The following is a 24,251-nucleotide window of genomic DNA, read 5'->3' on the forward strand; positions in this document are numbered from 1 at the left end:
TAGTCTCAAACTGCTGGACAGGATACAAAATGTTATATAGTAAAATACATTAGCATACTTAAAGAAATACATTATTTTGTGGAAGGTTACCAAATTGGTAGTGTGACATTTTTCAGAACCCGACGATGTCGAAACACACTCATGACTCCTCTGCTAGCATCCATCCAAGTTGAAAAAGATACGCCCTATGACACTATCCTCCTCAAACTTGAAACAATATTACCATATTGAAAGTATTCTCCATGTTGCAGTCAAACATAAACTCGCCTAAACAATTAATATTCAATTAATAAAGGTTTGGAGCTCGCTGCAAACTGTGGTATCCATTCCTTAATTACTCTTAAAAGTCCTTGTTATACATGTTGTCAACATGTTTCAAAATCGGCTTGAACTAATATAATGAATTTTGGATGGCCAGACTTGTGCACCTAATTAGTACATCTAATATGTTTTGGAGAGCTAAAATGTTTTAAAATTCATACTGAAAAGTCTGTAAAAATTTATATCGTTTTACCCTCATTCCATATAATTTCGACACAATCCGGCTGGTTATCATTATAATCATCATGTTTTTGATAAGATAAGTCAGGAATAGTCACAATTAATTATTCACCTCTCCCCCATAAACATAATAAGGAAATTGGTGGAACATATTTGGTTGGTACTCAAGATATGAACTTATATTATTTGCCACCCGTGTGTTGTAAACATTCTTATGGTAGAGTTTAATTTAAATACAATTATCACATCTATGCCGAAGACTAGGTTTGGTTTGTTTTGAATTTCGTGTAAAGCTAGCCGTCCCTAATTTAGCAGTGTAAGACTGAAGGGAAGGCAGTTAGTCATCACCACCCACCGCCAACTCATGGGTTACTCTTTTACCAACAAACAATGGGATTGACCGTCACATTATAACGCCCCAACGGCTCAAAGGGTGAGCGTATTTGATACGATGAGAATTCGAACCCGCGACTCTCGGATTACGAGTCGAACGCCTTAACCCACCTGGCCATGCTAGACCCGTAGAAGATCAGAGCTACATCACACCACTGCAGTGAAAGTTCAAACTCAGAGGAGCAAGACTGTACCCATAACACCTTTTATCTTATATGATAAGTGTACAACACAATATATTTTCCAAAAAGTAAACACATATAAACTGTTTACATTCTGTAGAGAAAAGAAGATCATTTTAGGTTTAATAAGTAATGCTTAATTTAGTGCATATTATTACTTATCGATAACAAGTAAAATCTAAATAAATTGCAATAGTCCCATGTACGAATAAATAAGAATTGCCTTGGGATAAACGAAGTAAGATAAATAAATGACGAATACATAAAAACATGTTACACTTTTTAAGAAGAAATACTGACTAGTGACCATTTCAGGTAGAGTGAGTATTGCGTAAATCAAGAGGTATCGGTATTTATTGATAACAGGTAAAACTAAACAATCTGAAAAAGAACAAGGTACAAATAGATGAGAATAATAAGTTTGAAATAACTGAGATAAAGGTACCTGACAATCTTATGTATAATACATGTCCAATCTTTAAAATAATTTCGACATTACAAAATTTATAATAGCAATTTACTCTGTATATGTAAGACTTTTGTGTAATGGACCATGTAATATAACAAATATTGTTTAAAGTTCAGATAAAGGTAGGTATGGTATTACATTTTTCAAGAACAAAGTTGGTATATAACCCATTAAAATTAAGCTAAGTAAAGATAAAGACTAATAACCTTAGAAGAAATAAAATCATTAATAAAAATGATAATTGTAATAATAATATTGGTAATATCAGATGAAAAAGCAACATGCCCCAAGGTGATTTTATAAATTTCATGAGTTAGATATTGTTTGAGGATATGCATTTCTTCCAAGAAGAAGGGGCAGTCGCTAGATATGGGAATTCACCTGGCAAGGAATCTCTGTCGGGTGATTCGTCGTAGGACGTATCAAAACGTAGTTAAAACGTCCTACGACGATTCATAGCATCTACTCGCATTTTTTTTTAATTTCAAAATTCGGACTGTGTTTCAGTTTGTGACAAATTAAAAGCAAAAATTCTAATTTTCACATGGTATATTTATAGCGTAACATATTATTACACTATCCATTATTACCGCACCAAAAGTTTTGTATAAACTTTAAGAACTAAATAGTACGTACTTTAAACATGATATACATTGTGTGATGGTTAGGTGGACTTTGTAAAGTAGTTTGCTAGATTAGTGGCGGTATGGGTGGTTTCTGTAAACACGTATTCAATACCCACCTCTTAATGTCCTTCCATACTGTTTCATGTTATTAATTAACTGACGATCATTGGCTGCAGAAGTGTCTTGTGGAATGAAATTGTACGGCGAAGTGTCAAAAGTAGGAAGTAGGAATAACTTAGGAAACGGTTCTTCATATCAACGTTATGGTGAATCTGAGTTTGTAGGTTCTTGCAACAGTGATGGCCATTTTTTCATTGCATTTTCCAAGGAAAGTTATAGTGTGCACTCTTTGGGATACACAAGACGTTTATGTGCCCTTCGACACATTGTGTATATGTGTGTGTATTATGTTACAGAAAATGTAATTTATGTGTCTGTGTGGGTCGTTATGGCAAAGCCACACTGAGATATTTACTGTGTCCACTGATGGAAAAATAGTCCCTGGTTTTAGCGTTATAACTCCGAAGTCTTGCCATTGGAGAACGAAAAAATTTAATAAATTTTTTGTTTGATATAAGAACGTGGCGCCATCCATTAATGTAGTTAACGTTAGTTTACGTCAAAGATAATAAACGCTTTGTGACAGCAAGAACAAGGGTAAAGGCTTTGTGAACCTCCAGTAACGTGCCCCTTATTCCAACTTATAATCTCACAATATTTAATTGAGATTGGCCTAGTGATCCAGGAGTAGCTACATAAGGGACAGACAAAAATAGAAATGTATTTGTAGTTCAAAGTACTTTTGTTTTTTGATGTAAGAACGTTGCGCTATATATAAATGTAGTTTACGTTAACTTGCGTCAGAGATAATAAACGCTCATTGATGGAAATGGATGGGTTGTCAACTCACACATCATGCCTCTTGTTCTAACTTTTCATCCCACAAAGTTTTATACAGGTTGGTCCAGCGACTTAAAAAGAGTAAGATAAAGGACAAACAAACATAAATAAAAATTTCTGTGCTCTATATACAGTAAGTGTTACATGTGGTCATAGAATTGGTCTAATAATCATTTTGTATATTAGGTTGATCGTGTGTGTATTACTATCTTTATTATAACCACCAATTTCGCATAATTAGTTTATTATCTGAGAAGTGGTTACTCACGTGAGGTTTAGTAAACGTGGTTGGTATGCGATAGAGTTGCTGATTACTATTACGTACTTTTAGCATTTATTATAAGTGTTATACTGAACACAATATTTTGAGTTTTACACAGATGTTTTAGGCTTTGAGAGCGAATAACATCTTTAACTTCTTATTTGGAATTAGTTGGGTTTTATTTACAGCTATGCCATCAGTGTTACATAAGTTAAGGAGTTCAAATATTTTGTGACGCAAGCCACCTTGAATATTAAGATGCAAAACTTTCAGTCATTTTATATTTGCGTCAAGGGTTAGTTTGCTAGGTAACTTCGTTTTGCTTCCAAGGTTTAAAATCAGAACTTTTTTATATAGAAATAATAATACGATGCCGCACAAATTATTTTGACGAGGTTTGTAAGTTATCACACATTGGTTTTGGAATCATGTCAGTTATAAAATCTTTGGTGTAATCAGCGTGGTGAAGAGTCTAGGCGCAAATCTGGTAGATGATTTCAGTTGTAAAATTTCTGTGTAGGTGCTGTTTCCTTGTCTTGTTATTTATGTTGAAGTAGTTAAGCCCGGCCGTATCTGTGGAGGTACTAATTGGATCATGGTTAGTCGTTAGGTCAGTGGTCCAGGAGTAAAAATGGTTCTTTATATGGTTGGTAGGTGATGCTTAGGATTTAGATAATTTTACTATTTTTAGTACTTAAAGATATTTGTGACAGCCTTGATTTAGTGCTGTATGAGCACTGCCACAGTTCACGTATTTTGGATCATTCCTTTGCCATGGACATCCCAAAACAGGGTGAAAAATCATTAAACCTTACAACCGGTTCTTAAGGTATAAACGCCTTTAATATGCTGGAATTTTCAACAACTGAAGTACTGGCATTTGAGAGGTATTAGTAGCTTTAATTATATGATGTGCGAACCACAAGATTTAATACGATTTTGATTAAGCTTGTTGACTGCTCTGTATTTTCAAGAGTAATCCTTAATAAAGGAGTGATCTAGCCCATTTTGTAGGACGTAATTATTACAGTGGTGACTACTTAAAACATTCATCTTTCAACTCAGATAAAAATATCTTTTCTGGTAATATCTAGTTGAACGTTGCGTATCACAACTGTATTTTAGTGTCAGTAGAGTATTCGCCTGGGACAACTAGCTGCCTGTATCAGTTGCAGACCTTTATAAACTGTATGCAACGATGTACGATGTGACTAGTATTTAATTCTCATTTCTTAGGACACTATTACTTGTTGCAAGAGTTCACTTTTCTGCTGTTTATTATCTATTTATTATGGTTTGAATATCTGACCAGTTTCTTGAATATACTTATATTATTCTTAATTGTTTACCTAGTTCAATATTACGTCACTATAATTAAACGTCATTTTACATGGTTTAAGTTATCTAACACCACAGAACTAATTAATGTTTTGTGTTGACTTCTCATACTTTTCTTTGGTGTATTTCAGCTTCAGAATGTGTTACCGAGTCACTCTTTCCTTTTCTTTATCCGTCATTTTGAGTGGTCATTTGCATTCACTATCTTCTGAAAGTCTTTTTATTTTCACTGTTTTAAAATTAGTCAATAAACTTTATTTATTTTGATAAGTTTTTGCCTTGAGACAAAAACATTTCTTACGTTGTTGCTTTTCTTCTGCAAAGCTACAAAATGTGTTATCTGTGATATATCCATTACAGGTAATCAAACACAGTATTTTTGTTTGTTGAAAGCCCGGAAACTTAACGCTGACCTACCAGGATACTTTTTTTATGAAAAGAACAAAATACATCCCGAAATCTCTGAAAAAGTAAAGCTTACTGAAGGAAACTAAACACACCGTGTATAATAATTCAGTTGGTAATGTAAATAATCAGTTCTATTTTCTTTTGAGTGTGTATGCTTTATGCTTTTCTTCTACTTATAAACGGTAAAGTCGTTTATTTTAAAATTATCATAAGGACAACACTCTTACGACTATTTATGCTCTGCCTACCATAATTATTGAACCCTGTTTTTATAAGTCCGCAGACTTACCGCTGTGTCACTAGGGCATTTTACGAGTGATCATACAATTTAAAGAAATCATTTGATAAATGTAGTAGCTTTTAATGGAACCTTATAGAACATGATAAAATATGTAATAAAATATTTTTCAAACACAGTTTGGCAGAAATTAATAAATCGTTGGCTCGTTAAACTGTATTTAGTTGAAAAATAAAAGTATATACCATGCCTTTCATAAAATTACGTTTTAAAACAAGACCATGAAAATATTATGCTTCAAATGTAAAATACAGACTTACCATGATTATAATTCCAATAGAAAAGCTCAGAAAAAGAAAACACATCAATGGTATACGAAGTAGAAACGCAACATCTGAATGAGAGTACCACAGCATACTGAAGACAGTGTTTTCTATTGCTGTAACTGTGTAGTACAGGATGCAATCTCTTTTAATGGGTGCAGATTTGTAGTTGAAGTAACAAAACGTAGAAATAATTCCCTTTATAGCTGACAATAGGAAATCTTCTGTACTGCTTTCAGAAATAAGAATAATACATTTAGAATATTAACGTCACAACGTTGTTTTTTTAATTAAATACAGTTTGAAATCCACAAACAATTATTTATTTACCATAGAAGTAATGAATAATATTATAGGACTTAAATCAGCATTTAAATGTAAATAGAAAATATTTTCTGTGTCCAGGAAATCTAAAAAAGTATGAAACAAATAAATATCACGCACTTATTTGGAGAATAATTAACATAATAATGTTAGGCTTAGCTACTTATATTAGTATTTGCATGTACACAGTTTGGATTATACAAAAAAGTTATAGGTTACAAAAATGTCAAATAATAATTTTTCACGTTTTCGATAATCTGAACAATTTAATTAATATTAAATATTTCTGAAACACCAAACATAATGTGTTTTGTGAAAATTCAAATGTTTATAAAACACTAGTCGTCAGAGTGGTCTAACTAATCCGTACATAAAATCTATCATTCATAAGGAGCATTTAAAAGCTCTTATTTTAAAACAGTAAAAACATTTCTTTAAGTTTCGATATTTAGAAAAACTAATTTCAAAGATTTTCTACAAACACAACTACATTCTAAATTTTAATAAAAAGGTTAGAAAAATGTCCTTCACACTCCAGAAAATTAAAAAGGAGCTTTTTGTCGTAACTAACGTTTCGTCTTTGCGATTTCATCATGGTTAATACATACAACTTTTTGTACTGAATATTCGTTAATTTATAAAACCTCTCAAAAAATCCTGTTTCTAAAGTGTGTCGAAACACGCCTTTATGAATGTATACATTATTGTTACTGTTTCACTATTTTTCTGATATTATAGTATAGTTACAACAGGAACTATACAGCTATATTAACATATGACACCTCTTATTTATAATGAAATATAATAATAACCAGAACCACAATATGTTTTATAATTAGCTAGTTGCTGACAAATAGTCGCTGCTAAGAAACAAAAATGTAAAGTTGAAAGGATACAAAAATCACCAGCAGTGTTAACAACAAATTGTAACACTGTATAATACTCCAGAGCATGTAAGTGTTAAACTAAAAGTATTGGTAACAATGTTGTCTTTCGTTATTTGATGGGTTTTAACATTATTTATTTGACACCACTTAGAATTATAATGTTTAGTTTACTGTGGTATAAAGTTGGGTACATGAAGTGACTTTCTTCGTTGCAAAAACCTTATCTCAATGTCATTAAACATGATGATCGATAAAATATATTCCAAAAATATTTTTAATAATGAAAGTATATCTAAAACTATACTGTTTACCAGTTACAATTGAAGATTCTGCCGCCTTTCCCCAAATTCATCGATATTACAAAAACTATCCGCAGTCCACAGTAAATACCAAAACTTTTCAGACTGAAAGAAGCAAAAAGAACGAGCGCCATCACACGGGAAGCTATGGTAAAAAACTGCCATAGGAATACAATAATTTTAATCTTGATTTTAAAACATATCTTGTATTTCATAAATAGACCGCTGTAATAGGAGACCAGAGACCAGGCCAAGGAAATGAGAGATGAAACTATCGATACTAATCGCACAATAACTGAAAAAGAAGAGGGAAGAAGAAACGTTAACATAAATTCATACCAGAAGCTCAAATTCTGTTAGTACGTACCAGATTTTGTTTACTACAATACAGTAAGTATTACTTATTATATTAGTATTACAATTAAATTTTGATATCAAATGTAAATGGAATTCAAAATCCTAAATATGTGTTATAAAATTAAGTATAAAATTATTTATTTGGTTAGAATTTCGCTTAAAGCTACACAAGGGTTATTTGTGTTAGTCGTCCCTAATTTAATACTGTAGGACTAGAGAGACGGCAAGATAGTTTGATGATTATCTCACCACCAGGATTAGAACTCTCAACATGCGAATTAATCGCCCCTAACTACTAAGCCTTTTAGGTCCGTAACATTATTTAGATTCAACTAATAACTTATTAATCCATAGTGTCATTACTAATACGGTAAATACTACAATTTAAAGTATTCTCTTTAACTCGTATGACTGTTAATTCAGTACGAAAGTTATTCACATTTTATTGTTGTTACAGCAAATATTGGCCTGGCATGGCCAAGCGCGTAAGGCGTGCGACTCGTAATCCGAGGGTCGCGGGTTCGCGCCCGCGTCGCGCTAAACATGCTCGCCCTCCCAGCCGTGGGGGCGTATAATGTTACGGTCAATCCCACTATTCGTTGGTAAAAGAGTAGCCCAAGAGTTGGCGGTGGGTGGTGATGACTAGCTGCCTTCCTTCTAGTCTTACACTGCAAAATTAGGGACGGCTAGCACAGATAGCCCTCGAGTAGCTTTGTGCGAAATTCCAAAACAAACAAACAAACAAATACAGCAAATATCCAGCTTTATATTTTTCATATTAACTAAAAATGTCTTAACACTTGTTTTAGATATATTAATACATCAGGCCTTACAGTCTTTGTATGCCTGTCCTGTAGGGTACAGAGCATTTCTAGGGATAATCCTAATCTGGATGAACGCTTGAATTAGCAGCTGTGGAGCAGCCTCCATGAACGATTCAGCTAATCGCAGTTCAACAGCGTCTAAGAAATAACTGCAGAAACGGTCGTAATAGTAGTTTTTACTTTCGTTGTTGCTCCTTCGGATTTTAATTCCATACCAAAACGCCTCGAAAAATCTAAGAAGATAAATATATTTTGTGAGGCACAACGAAGATTAATGTTATGGTAAGTACTAGCGACGGGGCATTCGGTTATAGTATTCTATCACATTACAAAATGTAATCCAAATGAAATGGTTTTAAATCTTTGATTTTTTTGCTGGAGTTATTTAAGGCTCAGTTCTTTTATTTCTTCTGTACATTTTTTAGTTTGATGATATGCCTAAACCAAGGTATACTGTCAAATTATTCTGACGTTCATATGATATGTCTTTTAAGACTATATATTCAGACTAATGTTTTTCAAGCTGTGGTAAAGACATTTATAGCTGGGAATCTTCATTGGTGATAAAACTTGGAAAGAACGACCTCAACACTCCAGATAAATATAAACGAATATATTTTTATTTAAACCAATGTTACGCCTTTGCGACTTCTTATGTTATGTATATTATATAAATGTATATGTTATGTGTATGTATGTTAACTCTGAAGAAACTGCAAAGGCAAAACGCTGGTTTAAATAAAGATATATTATTTTATATTTAGATGGAGTATAAATGTTTTGTTTTAAACGTTTATCATAATGAACTGAATACAGAGGGGAAGCCAATGTGTAATTTCAATAAAGTATTATATACTGTTGTTTTTGTTTCAAAACGTTTTATAAATCTACACGTGATCTAAATGTTTTATAACCGTACCTAATTTTGAACTGACAATCAATAGAGAAGGCAGCTAATCAACACAATCCACTGTCATCTTTTAGACTAATATTACCACCTAATAGTGGTATTTGATCGTTACTCGCATAGTGCACCAGGTCCAAAATGTGGAGCGCATTTCTGCAGCAACAAGCTACGAACACAGAACCTAGAATTGGTAACCTATAAACGCTTAGCATGCCTGCTCGAATATTATATGCAATATTCAAAGAATGTTATTAAAAACTTCTTAGTTTCATATAAACATGATAATTTAGCAAACACTATTTATATTTTTCGGATATATTAGGTAGACTTAAGATATCTTACTTTAAATAAACAAAACTATACCAGTTACTTAATAGTAAAATAGTTATCAGCAAAAATAAATAAAAGTTATACATAAATGATGACATAATTTAAAAACTCATGTAAATTAACTTTATTTATCAGTTCCTTCATAATATTAAAACAGTACAGAAACTATTGTCACAGAAGAGATATGTATCTGTCCTGCATATATAAGCAAGCTGTACTGACAAGGTTTTCAATATTTTTCTAAAATATGATTTATGATTTAAAGGTTACGTAACCTCTTTTTCCAAAACATTCGCACAGAAGATGAAACGAGAAACTATGAAGTTTCTTGTTGTAGGTACATTGTACTTTGGTCTGCTTAAAGTTGTTTTTTGTTCAGCTTCAGTGAATATACGTGTCTTTGGTCTATTTAAATCTTCTTGTTCTAACTCTAGCTATCGTATGTGCCTTTGGTCTACTTAAATCCCCTTCATACATTCTCGGTGACCATATGTGCTTTTGGTTTACTTAAATCCCCTTGACGCAATGTCGGTGACCATATGTACCTTTGGTCTACTTAAATATCCTTGATGCAGCCCCGTGACCACATGTGCCTTTGATGTACTTTAAGTCCCTTTAAGCAGTTCTGATGACCATATATAAGCCTTTTATTTGCTTAAATTCACTTGATGTAGCTCTAGTAACCATCTGTGTCTTTGATGTGATCAAAGTACCTTAATGTAGATCTGATGGATTGTGTACCTTTGGTCCACTTAAGAGCGCATGGAAGTTATAAACCTAAATCATTAGCCTATTTATGAAACGAAGATAAACATTAATTAATTTGAGTAACAAATCAGTTTTAAAAAGTACTGAATAATTTTGGTAAAACATAGATAACTAACTTTTTAACAACAGTTACGAAACATACAGCCCACCATCATCTGACCAATTGATGCTAAATATTTTTGCTACTGCAATTAATATATTTTAAAGCAAAAAGAGCCTATTCTCACATAGCAGTTACAACCGCAAAGTGCAAACACAACTGTTGTAGTTACAATAAATTTATAGCAATGAGATGTAAAGTTTAGTATCGTAATACCAAATGCAACATGCAACATTCTATGTTTATTATTGTTTCAAAACGTATCAATCTAAGCACTTTTACTATGATAAAGTTATTTGAATAACTCTTTGTAATAGGACTTACAATCATGTTATTAGTTGCATTTAAATACTTATTAGCAGATTAATAACTTTATTTAATCTTCCAAAATTAATAAACACTAATAATTGTTTTATCTATATTAGTAACAACAGCTTTCAGAAAATCTTACATAAAAGTTTACCTTAAAAATGATATACTGCAAAGCTAGATCACTAGATACGCTGCTTTTTTGAATTCAGCCTTGATTAAACAATTAAAGTAATTTAATTTCCTCAACACTCGTGCTTTCGTAGCTTTAGAGTAAAACGTATTTCTGTTTACCTTAAAACTGGAGACAGTAGCAGTACAGAAAAAGTCCCACGAAATATCCATCGATAGAAGCTTACGGAAGCTTTCTCGTACTTGAAGTACCAAGAGAGACTCCATAACGTGTGTAGAAGTGATGATAAAATAATAACTGCTACTGTTATTCCAAAATACTCTTTGTATCCTTTTCTGTAGTGCTGATAACAAACAACGATGTCAAGAAATAAGTCTGTAATAAACAGTACTATTCCAGCTACGATGCTTAGCTTTTGTGTCAGCGTGAAACTAAGCTCTTCTTCAGTTAAAGAACAGGCTTGCGTTTCTTCATCATAATAGCGTTCTCCATCACGTTTATCACCATGATCGACGTCTTCATCCTTTTGAAGATGATCAGAGGTTGTCTGGTGCTTTTCATCCATTCATATGTTATTCGATTGTATATTTTGTTTTCAATCTAAGTCACCATTTAAAGAAAAAAAGAGACTAAAAGAAGTAATAAACATTCGAAAACTATATTTAACAATATATAGCTATCTTTCATTAATATATTAAAGGTGCGGAAACACGATTATTCAAAATCTGAACTAAAAACAAAACATTCTTTGTTACAGCGCAAAGCTGCACCATGGCCTATCAGTACCATATTCGGTTTCCACCATTGTCAGTCTGTAAGCGAACCGCTTACTAACTATGATACACTTACTTCACGTTTATTGAAGAACACTGGAAAATATTCTAAACTTATTATTCAGATACTTCTATTTTCAATTAATGTGTTGTCGACTAGAAATCTTGTCACGGTAAATGAGTACTTTTCCGTGTTACAAGATATTAAGGGAAATACATACTAAGAGTATTCTGTATTAGTTTGATCTTATGAATGTGTTGTTCGGGTAGAATGATATTTATATCTCATATATTACATAAGATGAGATTTGAAGCCACAGGATTTTATCGGTGGGTACAGTTTTTTCCTGTAGCTCTCACAAGTAGAGTTCAACATACACGCGATATCGTACAATTTGGTAACATGTTTATTGTTTCATATTTTACTTCTCCAAATCTGTCCCCTTCATTGTATTTCACTAAATAACCGATAGTAATTGTAGACATCTCATGTGGGTTTGGCTATCTAAAGATGAGATCTGATGTATCTGAATCTACAGTATACAGCTGATCATGTCACAGGATTTGTTATTTAATAGTCTGGTCACGTTTTGTGATTCAAGTTAGGTCAAACAATTTTTATGAGTCTTTCTTTTATTTCGCAATGTAACAACATGAAGTATAACAAACGCTTTTTGGAAACATAACATCATTTAAGAAATAAATTCGTACTGTTCCACAGGAAACCAGGATTAAGTATATGGCCTATATGACGCAGTCTAGGGGCTTATAACACTGCACATTGGAATTCGATACCCAAGGTGGGGAAACACAAATAGCCTACTGTGTAGCTCTTTGTTAATAAAAGAGAACAAACAGTGGGACAACAATGTGTAATAGTTTTCATATACTTGTGAACGCGATGTCAGTTCCTAGTAACTGGTCAGACTAAAACATATTTTCTGAAAGTATCTTTTTCACGGAGAAACAAAATATGGACTGGTAAGCTTCAAGTCCGTATCTTTATAATTACAAGTCTAAAGCACTCGCCTCTAGGTCACGACATACCCTGAAATAGAAAAAAAAATTGTGATCTAATACATCTAACAAAAGAGGGTTGAGCTAATCAGCACACGGTTTGTTTCTGATTTTCACCATGTGAATCAAACAAAATCTGAGATCTTGAATTGCGGTTTATTTTTTCTGAAATTGTCACTCAAAAATAGGTATGAAGCTTCTTTGCGCATAGCCAGATCTAATTTTGAGCTCATAGACTGGTGTAACAAGCAGATAGTTAACAGCTCCCTCGGCCAGTTTTTGAGTTATTCTAATCTGATACAACAGTAGGATTAATCATTCCCTTACAAAAAAAAAAAACATCTATCGATAGTGCGAATCACGTCTTGACAGTAACGGATTCGCGGATAGCATATTTTGTAGTTTTGAGACAAATAAAACACTGTTCTGTAGAACTGTATAGGTAGGTGTGTGTGTACAATGTGATAAATAAGGTTTATACAAATAGTTCTAGTGATATGTATATTAGTTTAACTACAAACAGGCTACACATCATGATATAAAAAGTTTCTTTACTTCTTCTTAGACCACTTGGGTATAAATCCAGACATGAATATATGTGGTAACACCGTCATGACTTAAAGTAGTACAGCTTGTACTATTATTTTCTTTAAATATCTTGATTAGCGTAGTGGCAAACGAGGTTTCTTTGTTCTGAATTTCGGCGAAGCTACACGAGAGTTATCTGCGCAGGTTTGTTTGTTTGTTTGGGAATTTCGCACAAAGCTACTCGAGGGCTATCTGTGCTAGCCGTCCCTAATTTAGCAGTGTAAGACTAGAGGGAAGGCAGCTAGTCATCACCACCCACCGCCAACTCTTGGGCTACTCTTTTACCAACGAATAGTGGGCTTGACCGTCACATTATAACGCTCTCATGGCTGAAAGGAAGAGCATGTTTGGCGCGACGGGGATTCAAACCCGCGACTTCGGATTACGAGTCCAGTGCCTTAACCACTTGGCCATGCCGGGCCCCGCAAACGAGGTAGTTATAAATATATTTATGTCCACTGACATTGAAAAGTATTTTTAAAATCAATATCTTTTTGTGCATGTCACCAAGAATTATGATGAAGAGATTCGTATTTAAAAAGTTATAAAATATAAAACCTATTAAGTAACAAAACATATAATATAAAGTATATAATACACTTTTTAAAATAAATGAAGTAAGACAGTTATTTACATCTTTGTCAACAAATACTGAGGTCAACATATTACTTCTCAAATAATATTGGTTCAAAAACTGCTTAAAAAATTCACATATACTTTGTATTTTCGTCGTGAGCAGCAACTCATTTGACACGACTAAGATAGAGACCCCATGGTTCAGGGCCCGACATGGCCAGGCGGTTAAGGCACTCGACTCGTAATTTGAGAGTTGCGGGAGTCGAATCCCCGTCACACCAAAGATGCTCGCCCTTTCAGCCGTGGGGGCGTTATAACGTGACGGTCAATCCCACTATTCGTTGGTAAAAGAGTAGTCCAAGAGTTGGCGGTGGGTGGTGATGATTAGTTGCCTTCCCTCTAGTCTTGCACTGCAAAATTAGAGACGGTTAGCGCAGATAGCCCTCGTGTTGCTTTGCATAAAATTCAATCCAAACCAAACCATGGTTCAGACAAAGCGTTTCTACTTCAGAGCTACTGCCTAGTTGTTGGGCAAACAGTCAACAGCATTTTCCACCTATACGGCTAGCGTTAATGAAATAGCTGTTGAACTAATACATTTAAAACACACCTTCAACTGAAAGTAAACCTTATCTTCAACCTTCCTATTCCGCAGATCAGCATGTTAACTACTAAGACAAATCAGCTTTATCTAATACTATAATATGGCGTATATTTCAAACAAAGAAGTGCTTGTAAAGTGTTTCAACTAATTATTCTCATCATGTAAGACTGTAGTTTCAGTACCTGAAACACGCAGGAACAGTCGTATAATCTGTGAGCAGTTTATGCTATGAATGCAATTTTGCATAAAAGATAAGATAAAATCAGTTTTTAAGGGTCTCACATATAATCGGATTTACGAATCATAATACACGTTTAAGATTAAGAACAGTGTATACGCTTAGCATAGATATATAACAGCAACAGTGAAAATAAACTATTTTGAGAATTTTCGAGGCGGGTCTTTTATCACACGTTTATATACATTTTTTTTTTTTTAATTTCGGGCAAATTTACTGCACCGTTTAGATACAAAACAAAATTATTTGATATTAGTTTGTAAGATTACTACTTGGGTGACATAATTTTTCGCCGCGGCATGGCGACTCATATAATCGCTTTGATTATTTGCTTTTTATTAAATGTAAACTTTAACCTCATAGCTCTGTTCCTTTTTGATCGATATGAGATCTCCTTACATTTTTGGACTCAGGAGATTAAATCCTTTCCATTGATACATTTCACCATGCCCAAGGCCTCATAGATTAATCTACTCTAATTCTGTCTTAAAGGCTGGTATAGGTCTTGATGAGTAGTTAGATTGAATCGGGTTTATGTACACCCCACACTTGGTATTTTTGGCACAAAAAATATAGCTCATAAAAAAAAATTTCAAAGACGAAAAACTTTAATTTCGCTTAAAAGAATTTTAAGTGTCGCAGCTATTGATGATTTCCTCTTGTTTAATTATGAAGAATACGCAAGGTGCCTAGTGACTTGACACGTTGTATATCACATATGCATTAACTGACATAAGGAAGACGACCAGTTATTTGACACGCTGTATATGACATGTATAGTAATTGATGATAACTGTAAATTTAACAAAGTCAACTTTGGATGAAAACTCTGTGGGTATGATTATAGTCGAGAAGACACGTGTTTTATTTTCCAACACAGTATCACTACTAACATAGTACTACTGACATAGTTTTGACCTAGATATTTTCTGCCCACCAAATAATAACTTCTGATCTTGAAAGTCGTGGTTTGAGAAATAAACCGCAAAAAATATAAATTATAATGAGTGGGAGATCTCACAAGTTACTGTACACAAAGCCCATTTATCATATTACGTACAGAGTACGGCTATGGATTGAAAGAGTGCATTAAGAGCACTGCGGTCGGCCTAATTCATACAATATCGATAAGTAAAACAAACACGTTTTATCTACTAAGCTATAGTTTGAGAAATAAAGCCAGAATATAGTAAACTGAAAGGGGTTGGAGATAAGTTAATCTGTTATGTTCAAAGTCCATGTGTACGTATTTATCAGGTACCGTTATGGATGGAAAACATGAATTACAAAAGTTCCGTGGGCACGTTCCTTAAGTTAGGTCGGCTTCAACTGATTTATCGTTGTTATTGTTTTCATAAATACACACCGTATTTAAAACTATTATTTCAGATTGTTTTAAAACAATTTATATGTTTGATTGAATTCCGCTAGCCGTCCCTAACGGCCCGGCATGGCCAAGCGCGTAAGGCGTGCGACTCGTAATCCGAGGGTCGCGGGTTCGCGCCCGCGTCGCGCTAAACATGCTCGCCCTCGTAGCCGTGGGGGCGTTATAATGTTACGGTCAATCCCACTATTCGTTGGTAAAAGAGTAGCCCAAGAGTTGGCGGTGGGTGGTGATGACTAGCTGCCTTCCCTCTAGTCACTTTATATTGCTCCCATGCTGAAAGGGTGAACGTGTTTGTTGTGACGTGGATTCGAACCTGCGACTCTGAGATTATGAGTCGAGCGCCCAAACCAATTGGCCATGCGTGGCCCGAAACTATTTATAACCATCTAGTTAGATATTACATTCAAGGTTTGGTTTTGGAATTTCGCGCAAAGCTACTCGAGGGCTATCTGTGCTAGCCGTCCCTAATTTAGTAGTGTAAGACTAGAGGGAAGGCAGCTAGTCATCACCACCCACCGCCAACTCTTGGGCTACTCTTTTACCAACGAATAGTGGGATTGACCGTCACATTATACACCCCCACGGCTGGGAGGGCGAGCATGTTTAGTGCGACTCGGGCGCGAACCCGCGACCCTCAGATTACGAAGCGCACGCCTTAACGCGCTAGGCCATGCCGGGCCTCCTTTACATTCAATATTTCTTAACTTTCACTATTGTGCTGATATATTTTATTATTACAATGGTAACAGAATTTAAATGATTTCACACATCGTTCTTTATAATGAAAGTATATAAGAATGTGTGAATACAAGCAGTAACCACAACACCGAAAGAGGTTTAGCTCTGACAACCTCACCTAAGACACACTAAAAAATCGAATTATTTTATCTTATACTTGATTGATAATCATGACCTATTGTGTTTGTTCAAGCAGTCATATATGATTCTTTTTATAGTAATTTAATGTAGGCTATTTTACCACTGACTGTTAGAAATGTTTCTAATAATATTTTAATATACAAAAATACATAAGCGCTCACCTTTCTTCTGAGATATGTGTTCAAACTATTCTTTTTTCATTTGTAGTTCCACGTGTCTTCTTTCATTCGTTCAGTTAGAATTAATAGCCAATGAGTCAGTTCTCATCATGTACGGAAGTTACGTGTTATTGACATGATAAGCTACTTGTTATCTAAGATTTCTACCTAATTTCCGAAACACGTGCATTCTAAAATGAAACTTACGCTACGCGAAGCTAATTCCAAAAGCGTATGTTTCTCAGGGCAACAGTATCTGAAGCGTTGTATGTACATATATATAGCTTACGTGGCCCAAAATCCGACTTTTGCTTAATACAGATATCATTACTCTGAGATAAAACTGCTGTTATCACGAAGAATGTCTGAGAGTTGTTACGATTCTAAAAATTTACAATATAAAATTAGTTTGATATTGTAGAGTTACTTAGATCTTACTAAACTCCAAAGCATAAATAATTAATATTTTCGACAGAAAACGTATGACACAAAATACATGACCTACGGAACTGAAACCAGTATTACAAGTATAGCGATGAATAAACAAAGGCGAAATGCACAGCAATTATTTTCTTCAGAGTCGTACTTGTACGGAAAGTATTTGAGAACTAGTCTAAAACGGACGACATTTCGAAAGATTTCTGTATTTCGTCTTCGATAAGTCCTTCGAAATGCTGTCCATTCTACTTCAGTTAATTTGTACATTAATTATACAATACTTTTCAATACAAGTGTCATCCTGAACTAAGCAGTTACTAGCTATTTCGCTTTTATATATTCATAACGAATACTGTACTTAAACTAACCATAAAAGGATAGCGATCTCAGTAGTTAGAGTATGACCCTTGACACACGCACTGATTGGCTGTCTTAGGGGAAGGTAGAGACGATGATGCCAAAGTACTACCTTCCAGAGATTATTACATCATAGTGTCTTTAAGATTCATTAGAAGGTGTAGTTGTCTTATGGGAGGGACGACATCATAGTTCTAGAAAGTGGCACCGTGAGGATTTTTTAAGCACATTAAGAATAAATAAAATGTTTGAGTGGGTATAGGACCATTTAGAGATGATAAAGGAAGGCTTGTTTCTGATGATTATGAAACGGCTAGGTTATTTATTTCTGCTCTTTACTCTGTTTTTACTGATGAAGACTTAAGCAGTATTCATAATTTTCAGCAATTGAGAGATACAAACAGTTGAGAAAGCCAACTGTATAAATTCTGAGCTTTCTATTTAAATTGGGAAGATCAAAGAATGATAAAGCTCCTGGGCCAGATAATATTTCTCCAAGGGTTTTAGATGGAGTCAAGGACTGGATATGTGTGTCACTTCCCAAACTTTTTTTCTAAATCCTTGAATAATAGGCAAGTATCAACAGATTGGAAATTAGCTAATATTGCTCCTTTCTTCGAGAGAAATAATATACATTGCCCCAGTAATTATAGGTCTACTAGTCTTACAACAGTTGGGGAGACGTTTTGGAAAATCTGATAAAAGATACTTTCTAAAAGTCATTAAACAAAGTCTAGAATTTTATCAGATAGTGAACATTGTTTCCGTGAGGGAAAAACCTTACCCTACCAATCTTTGGACATGTTTTCAAAATGCTACTGCGTATGTAGATTAGATTAAGGGCGTAGATCATTTAGTAAGTTGGGCAACTAAATGTCAGATAGGTTTTAATTGTGATAAATACAAAATATTGCATGTGAGTTACCATAATTTGAATTATAAGTATAATTTGGATGGAAATATCCTTGACTATTTAACGAAAGAAAAAAATATTGGTGTAATGACTGATCGGCCTCTTATGCCATCGAAGTAATTATTAGTGGTAGGACAAATAGTATTTTATGTTCTATCTACAGCAGTTGATTTGGTTTATTTTGAATTTCGCCCAAAGCTACACGAGGGCTATCTGTGCTAGCCGTCCCTAATTCAGCAGTGAAAGAATAGAGGGAAGGCAACTAGTCATCACACTCATCGCCAACTCTTGGGCTAATCTTTTACCAACGAATAGTGGAATTGATCGTTCGTTATAACGATCCCACGGCTGAAAGGGAGAGCATGTTTGGTGTGACATGGATTCGAACACACGACCCTCATATTATGAATCAAGTATGTTAATCACTTGGCCGTACTGGGCCTTCTATAGAAATATTGAATACAAGTGAAAGAGGTTATAATTCCATATTATATGTCATTGGTTAGGCCACCTTTATGTATTATGCTCAGTCTTTCGCTCCTTACCGTAGGAAAACCATTGAATTGTTGGAAAGGATTCAGATGAAAGTTATTGAAAGGTACATGGCATAGAGGGGATATCATATGAAGAGAGATTAACATCCTTAAAGTTGTTTTTTCTTGAGAAAAGACGACTTAGAAAAGATCTGACTGAGGCGTTTAAGATTGTAAAAAAGAATTGAAAATATTGATGTATCATCATTTTTAATACTTAGCGACAAGCTTTATAGAACTAGTGGTCAATAATATAGACATAATCAAGGTGGAAGCCGTATTCAGCTAAAATAATTTTATTTTTCAAATAGTTTTGTTGGCCTGTGGAGTGTCTTTGAATGTTGTGGAGGCACCAGATTTAAAAGAAAACGTGATAGATGTGTGAATGATAAAAGCCGACTTTAAGTGTTCTGATTGTTTCTTAATTAATCGTTTTAGTTTGACTTATAGGGTGGGACAGACGAAATAGACCAACTGGCCCCTTGTTGTTATGAAACATTACGTTATGTTATGATGAGTGTGCAGATAGTTTGGATATGAATCACCAGAGAGATCTAGATGAAAATGTCACTAACTTTATAGTAATAATAAATTTTTGAAATTCATAATTAATGTAATTTATACAAAGCAGTTTTTATAACTATAAACTCCTGAAGTTAAGTACTCCTGAAGTTAATATAACATTGATGACTGACATAGTGTTTTGACTGAGACTTAGTTACATTTCCAGCTGACCAAACGAGATTTGGCATTAGTGAAAGGCATCATTAGTAGCTGCGTGCGTCATAAGGTGCACACATCAAAGTGCTTATACGTTTCTCCTCTTTGAAGACCTGTGATGAAGGATCAATGAAAAAAGACTCATAAAGGAGTATTATCAGTTTTATTGATATGCGTCAAATAATTCTCTAATTCAAGAAAGTAGTCGCAATGTTTTGGAACACTTTATACTAATCAGGGACACTACGTCACCTACGTCTTTTGGTCGTGTATCTAACTGTACGGTTTGAGTATGAGGCCTCGAGACTGACATCAAACACAAGTTCGTGAATATTTAAAACAGACACTTCACTAACAACAGATTCTACGTTGTACATCTATTGCTCCTTAATACAGGAGCATAACTTTTTTTTTTTTTTTACGACTGTTACTTTAGGGTCAGCTATAAGATAACGAGTTATGGCTTTGTCTTATTTTTGTTACTACAATGAACTTTACTCACTTTTGCAAATCTTATAACAATTTCTTTGACCTGTAAGATATGAAAACTGAAATTCTATTTTTATGTTATACAGTAGGAATAATACTAACTTGACTATAATAATCATAGTCTTTGGCCAGCAGCCTCTGAAAACAAATCCAGTCATGTTGACGAATATTTGACACGGTTTTTATGTGAACACCATTCATAAACGGATTGTACGTAAAATGATAGATACGTCTTTTCTTGTTGACCATATCTTTTGTCGTATTGTTTCAACGATAGAAGACCAGGTGGTTAAGGCGCTTGACTCGAAATATGAGGTTCTCGAGTTTGAATCTCGTCACACCAGTCATGTTCGCCCTTTCAGCCGTGAGGGCATTATATTGTGATTGTCAATTCTACTATTTGTTGATAAAAGAGAAATCAAAGAGTTGGCTCTTGGTGGAGATGACTAGCCGCCTCCCCTCTCGTCTACAATGCTAAATTGTGGACGGCTAGCACAAAATTACAAACAATAAACAAACAAACCAATAATAGAGTGGTATAACTTTAAAGAATTTAACAAATTTTCCAACATTTGTATTCTACAAGAGCCTAATATATAAAATATAAACTCTAAATGAAATAATATAAGATGAACATAACATGCAAAAGTTGTATAACAATTAAAATGTTTATTTAAATCGTTTGTGAATCTTGAAGTTTTGTTAATAAGCCTTTCAGTATATTTGTCAAGTCTATGATTTTATATTGCTGTTCTAAAGATATACAATAAATGTTTGGATTTATAAAATGTGAAAGAATAATCACTTGATTTATAAATAAAGGTTATTTTAAGATTATGATTGTCAACTCTTTTTTTTTTAGTTATAAACTCTCATCAATTGTGAAGACGTATTTGATGTTTTGATATACATTTAAGATTGAATGTCATAGTGTAGCATATTTTCTGACTTGTCAAAAGATATCTAATACGTAACACTGGATCACTATAAAGTGACCTATCTTTAATCTCAAAATTATCATTCATTACATATAATATACTTTACCAAAACAGTATACGTCTCAATGCTACAAAAGTCTTTCCTCGCTGGTCCAATGGTAAGTCTAAAGATTTACAACCCTACAATCAGCGGTTCGATTCCCCGCGGTGGACTCAGAAGATATCCCAATGTGACTTTGCTATAAGAAAAAAAACACATGCTACAAAAGTTCACACGTGTAGACCATAACGTTGAATGCTGTTTATTTTACCAGGTTTAAAAGTGAACTGGTTTTCTGGCTCAGCGACGGCATCTCCTATCAATGACCCTTTGTGTTTCTAAAACCAAAGTTTATCGAGTATGTCAGTAATCTCGATGTTCGGAAACTTAAATACACAGACTGGCATTGTAGTCTTAGACGAATATGTCTGCTTCAACATGTATTAGTGAAGTGGTTTACAAATAAAGTAAATGGATAATTGTGTGTGTATGTGTTTTCTTATAGCAAAGCCACATAGGACTATCTGTGGTGTCTGCCGAGGGAAATCGAATTCCTGATTTCAATATTGTAAATCCTTATATTTACCAAAGACAGCTAATAATCATCTCCCATCACCAATTATTTGGCTACATTTTTACTAACAAACAGTGGGATTAGCCATAATATTATAATGCCGTCATGGCTAAGAAGGCAAGCATGTTTGGTGGAATGGGGATTCGAACCTATGAACCTCAGTTGAGCGCCCTGAAAAAGTGGTCATGCCAGGCAGTCGAAGAGACAGCTATATTCCCTGTTTCCCATTTGTACTATCATATGTAATGCAGAAGATGGCTTGGAGGGTAATGTATTATTAAAGTATTGGTTCTTTACAGCAAAGCCTCTGTTTCATGTCAATAAAAAATAAATGGAATAATGTATAAAGATGATATGCATATCATACACGAACTTCTATCACCTTTATATCATGCAGTCGTGCTTTGTTAATTTCTTGTTTTGTAGTTTAAATATTTAAGTGGCTTTGAGTCATAGGAGTGGTCGAGCCAAAGGGATAACACACTGAATAACTCCGACAACAAAAAATATTCTAGATTAGACATTCGCTTTGTAATAATTACTCTACAAAATTGGATCCAGGACAATGTCTCACCTCCATGATTGCTGACACTCATTTTGAAACAAACAAATTTTTGTTTGATAAGACGCAGATGGCAGAAAAGTTACGTATTTTAGATACTCACTATAAACACGACCCCCGCTAGTACAGTGGTATGTCTACAGATTTATAACTTTAAAATCAGTGGTTTGATTTCCCTCGGTAGGCTCAGCAGATAGCCCGATGTGGCTTTGCTATAAGAAAACACACACACACACACACACACACACTATAAATAAAATAGAGCAGTAATGATTTTATAACGACCACAATCTAATACACTATCATAAACTTAACAGAACTTTTATACTTTATAATCATACAAAATAATTTACTTATTAATTTAAGATATTAAGTACAATAATAGCTGTGACGGACATAATTATGTATTTTGTACTAGTTGAGGGCGTAAAGTAATGTCCGATTTTAGTTTCAGGAAAAGAGAAAGGTTTTCAAATGCTTTTAATGTTATTTAATCAATAATGTATGTTCCATTATTATTAATTACTTCCTGCCAACGATTCAGAAGCTTCTGAATGTCACTTCTATAAAACTCTTAGAGTTTGGAGGAAAAGAACATAGACAGTGTAGTTTTAACATCTTCACGTGTTACAAGCTCTTTTCCATCAAGATAGTTCTGCAAACTTCGGAATAAACTATAATCAGATGGGGCAAGGTCTGCAGAATAAGGAGGATGTGGAGGTTTTTCCCAGTCCAGCTCTTCAATCTTTGCTGTATGGGGCCGTGCGTTATCCTGGTGTAACACAACACCTTTACGATTGATCAAAGAAGGCCTCTTTCCTTTCAGTGCAACATCCAAGTGCTCTAAATTTAACAATAGAAGTTTGGTGTAATCTTTACATTGAGAGGCAGCAACTCACATCAACAATATTCCACCAAACGTTTAACAATACTTTCCTAGGGTGAAAGTCAGTTTTGGGCTGTGCTTTAGCCAGTTTACCTGCACTGAGCCATTATTTGCGGCGCTTAACATTTTTATATTATATTCATTTTTTATTTCCAGTCACTAACCTGTCCAAAAAAGGTGAATTACGTTCACGAGAGTGCAGATAAGTCCAAATGTCTACTCTTGCTCTAAGATTGGCTTCTGTCAAATCATGGGGGACCCATTTTCCAAGTTTTGACAACTTTCTAAGTTGTTGCAGATGATGGTGAACTGTTTAATGAGTTGAATTAAGCCTTTGTGCTATTTATGCAACTGATACAGCACGATCTTCATCAAGTGCAGCCAGCAGTAAGTTATCATTAAACTCAACAGAACGACCTGAACGTGGCGCATCACTTAAGCTGTAGTCACCTGATCTGAACTTCAGGAACCACCTTCGACATTTTCTTTCATTGAGAGACTCCGCACCATAAACACCTTGAATGATTCGTGTAGTTTCGGCTACACTATTGCCTTTCTTAAACTCATAAAGCATTATATGCCTAATGTGCTCTTTAAACACATCATCTTCATAAGGGTTTATTTGATTAATGATCTGAAAAAGTGGAGTTTGGTTGGTTTCTTTTATTTGTCTGAACATTTTTATGTGCATTCTGCTACATAT

General features: G+C 34.2%; 1 protein-coding gene across 5 annotated transcripts in view; it reads right to left on the reverse strand.

Annotated features, from left to right (window-relative positions):
- The window catches only part of LOC143229346 (XK-related protein 6-like), a 30,389-nt gene extending 13,043 nt beyond the window's left edge, over positions 1-17,346 (reverse strand). For 3 of the 5 annotated variants that reach the window (XM_076461555.1, XM_076461554.1, XM_076461551.1), the window contains exons 1-5: positions 17,102-17,346; positions 11,040-11,478; positions 8,341-8,564; positions 7,163-7,445; positions 5,638-5,872 (exon numbers count right to left, since the gene is read on the reverse strand). In XM_076461555.1, coding sequence (XP_076317670.1) covers positions 5,638-5,872; positions 7,163-7,445; positions 8,341-8,564; positions 11,040-11,443 — 1,146 coding nt within the window. In that variant the 5' untranslated portion in view covers positions 11,444-11,478; positions 17,102-17,346. Of the gene's footprint in view, positions 1-5,637; positions 5,873-7,162; positions 7,446-8,340; positions 8,565-11,039; positions 11,479-14,442; positions 14,614-17,101 lie in introns of those variants that run through there. The other 2 variants (XM_076461553.1, XM_076461552.1) reach the window with 2 other exon arrangements.
- Between the last annotated feature and the right edge of the window lie 6,905 nt (positions 17,347-24,251).

Source organism: Tachypleus tridentatus, chromosome 10, assembly GCF_004210375.1.
Source record: "Tachypleus tridentatus isolate NWPU-2018 chromosome 10, ASM421037v1, whole genome shotgun sequence".
NCBI classification, from domain to species: domain Eukaryota; kingdom Metazoa; phylum Arthropoda; class Merostomata; order Xiphosura; family Limulidae; genus Tachypleus; species Tachypleus tridentatus.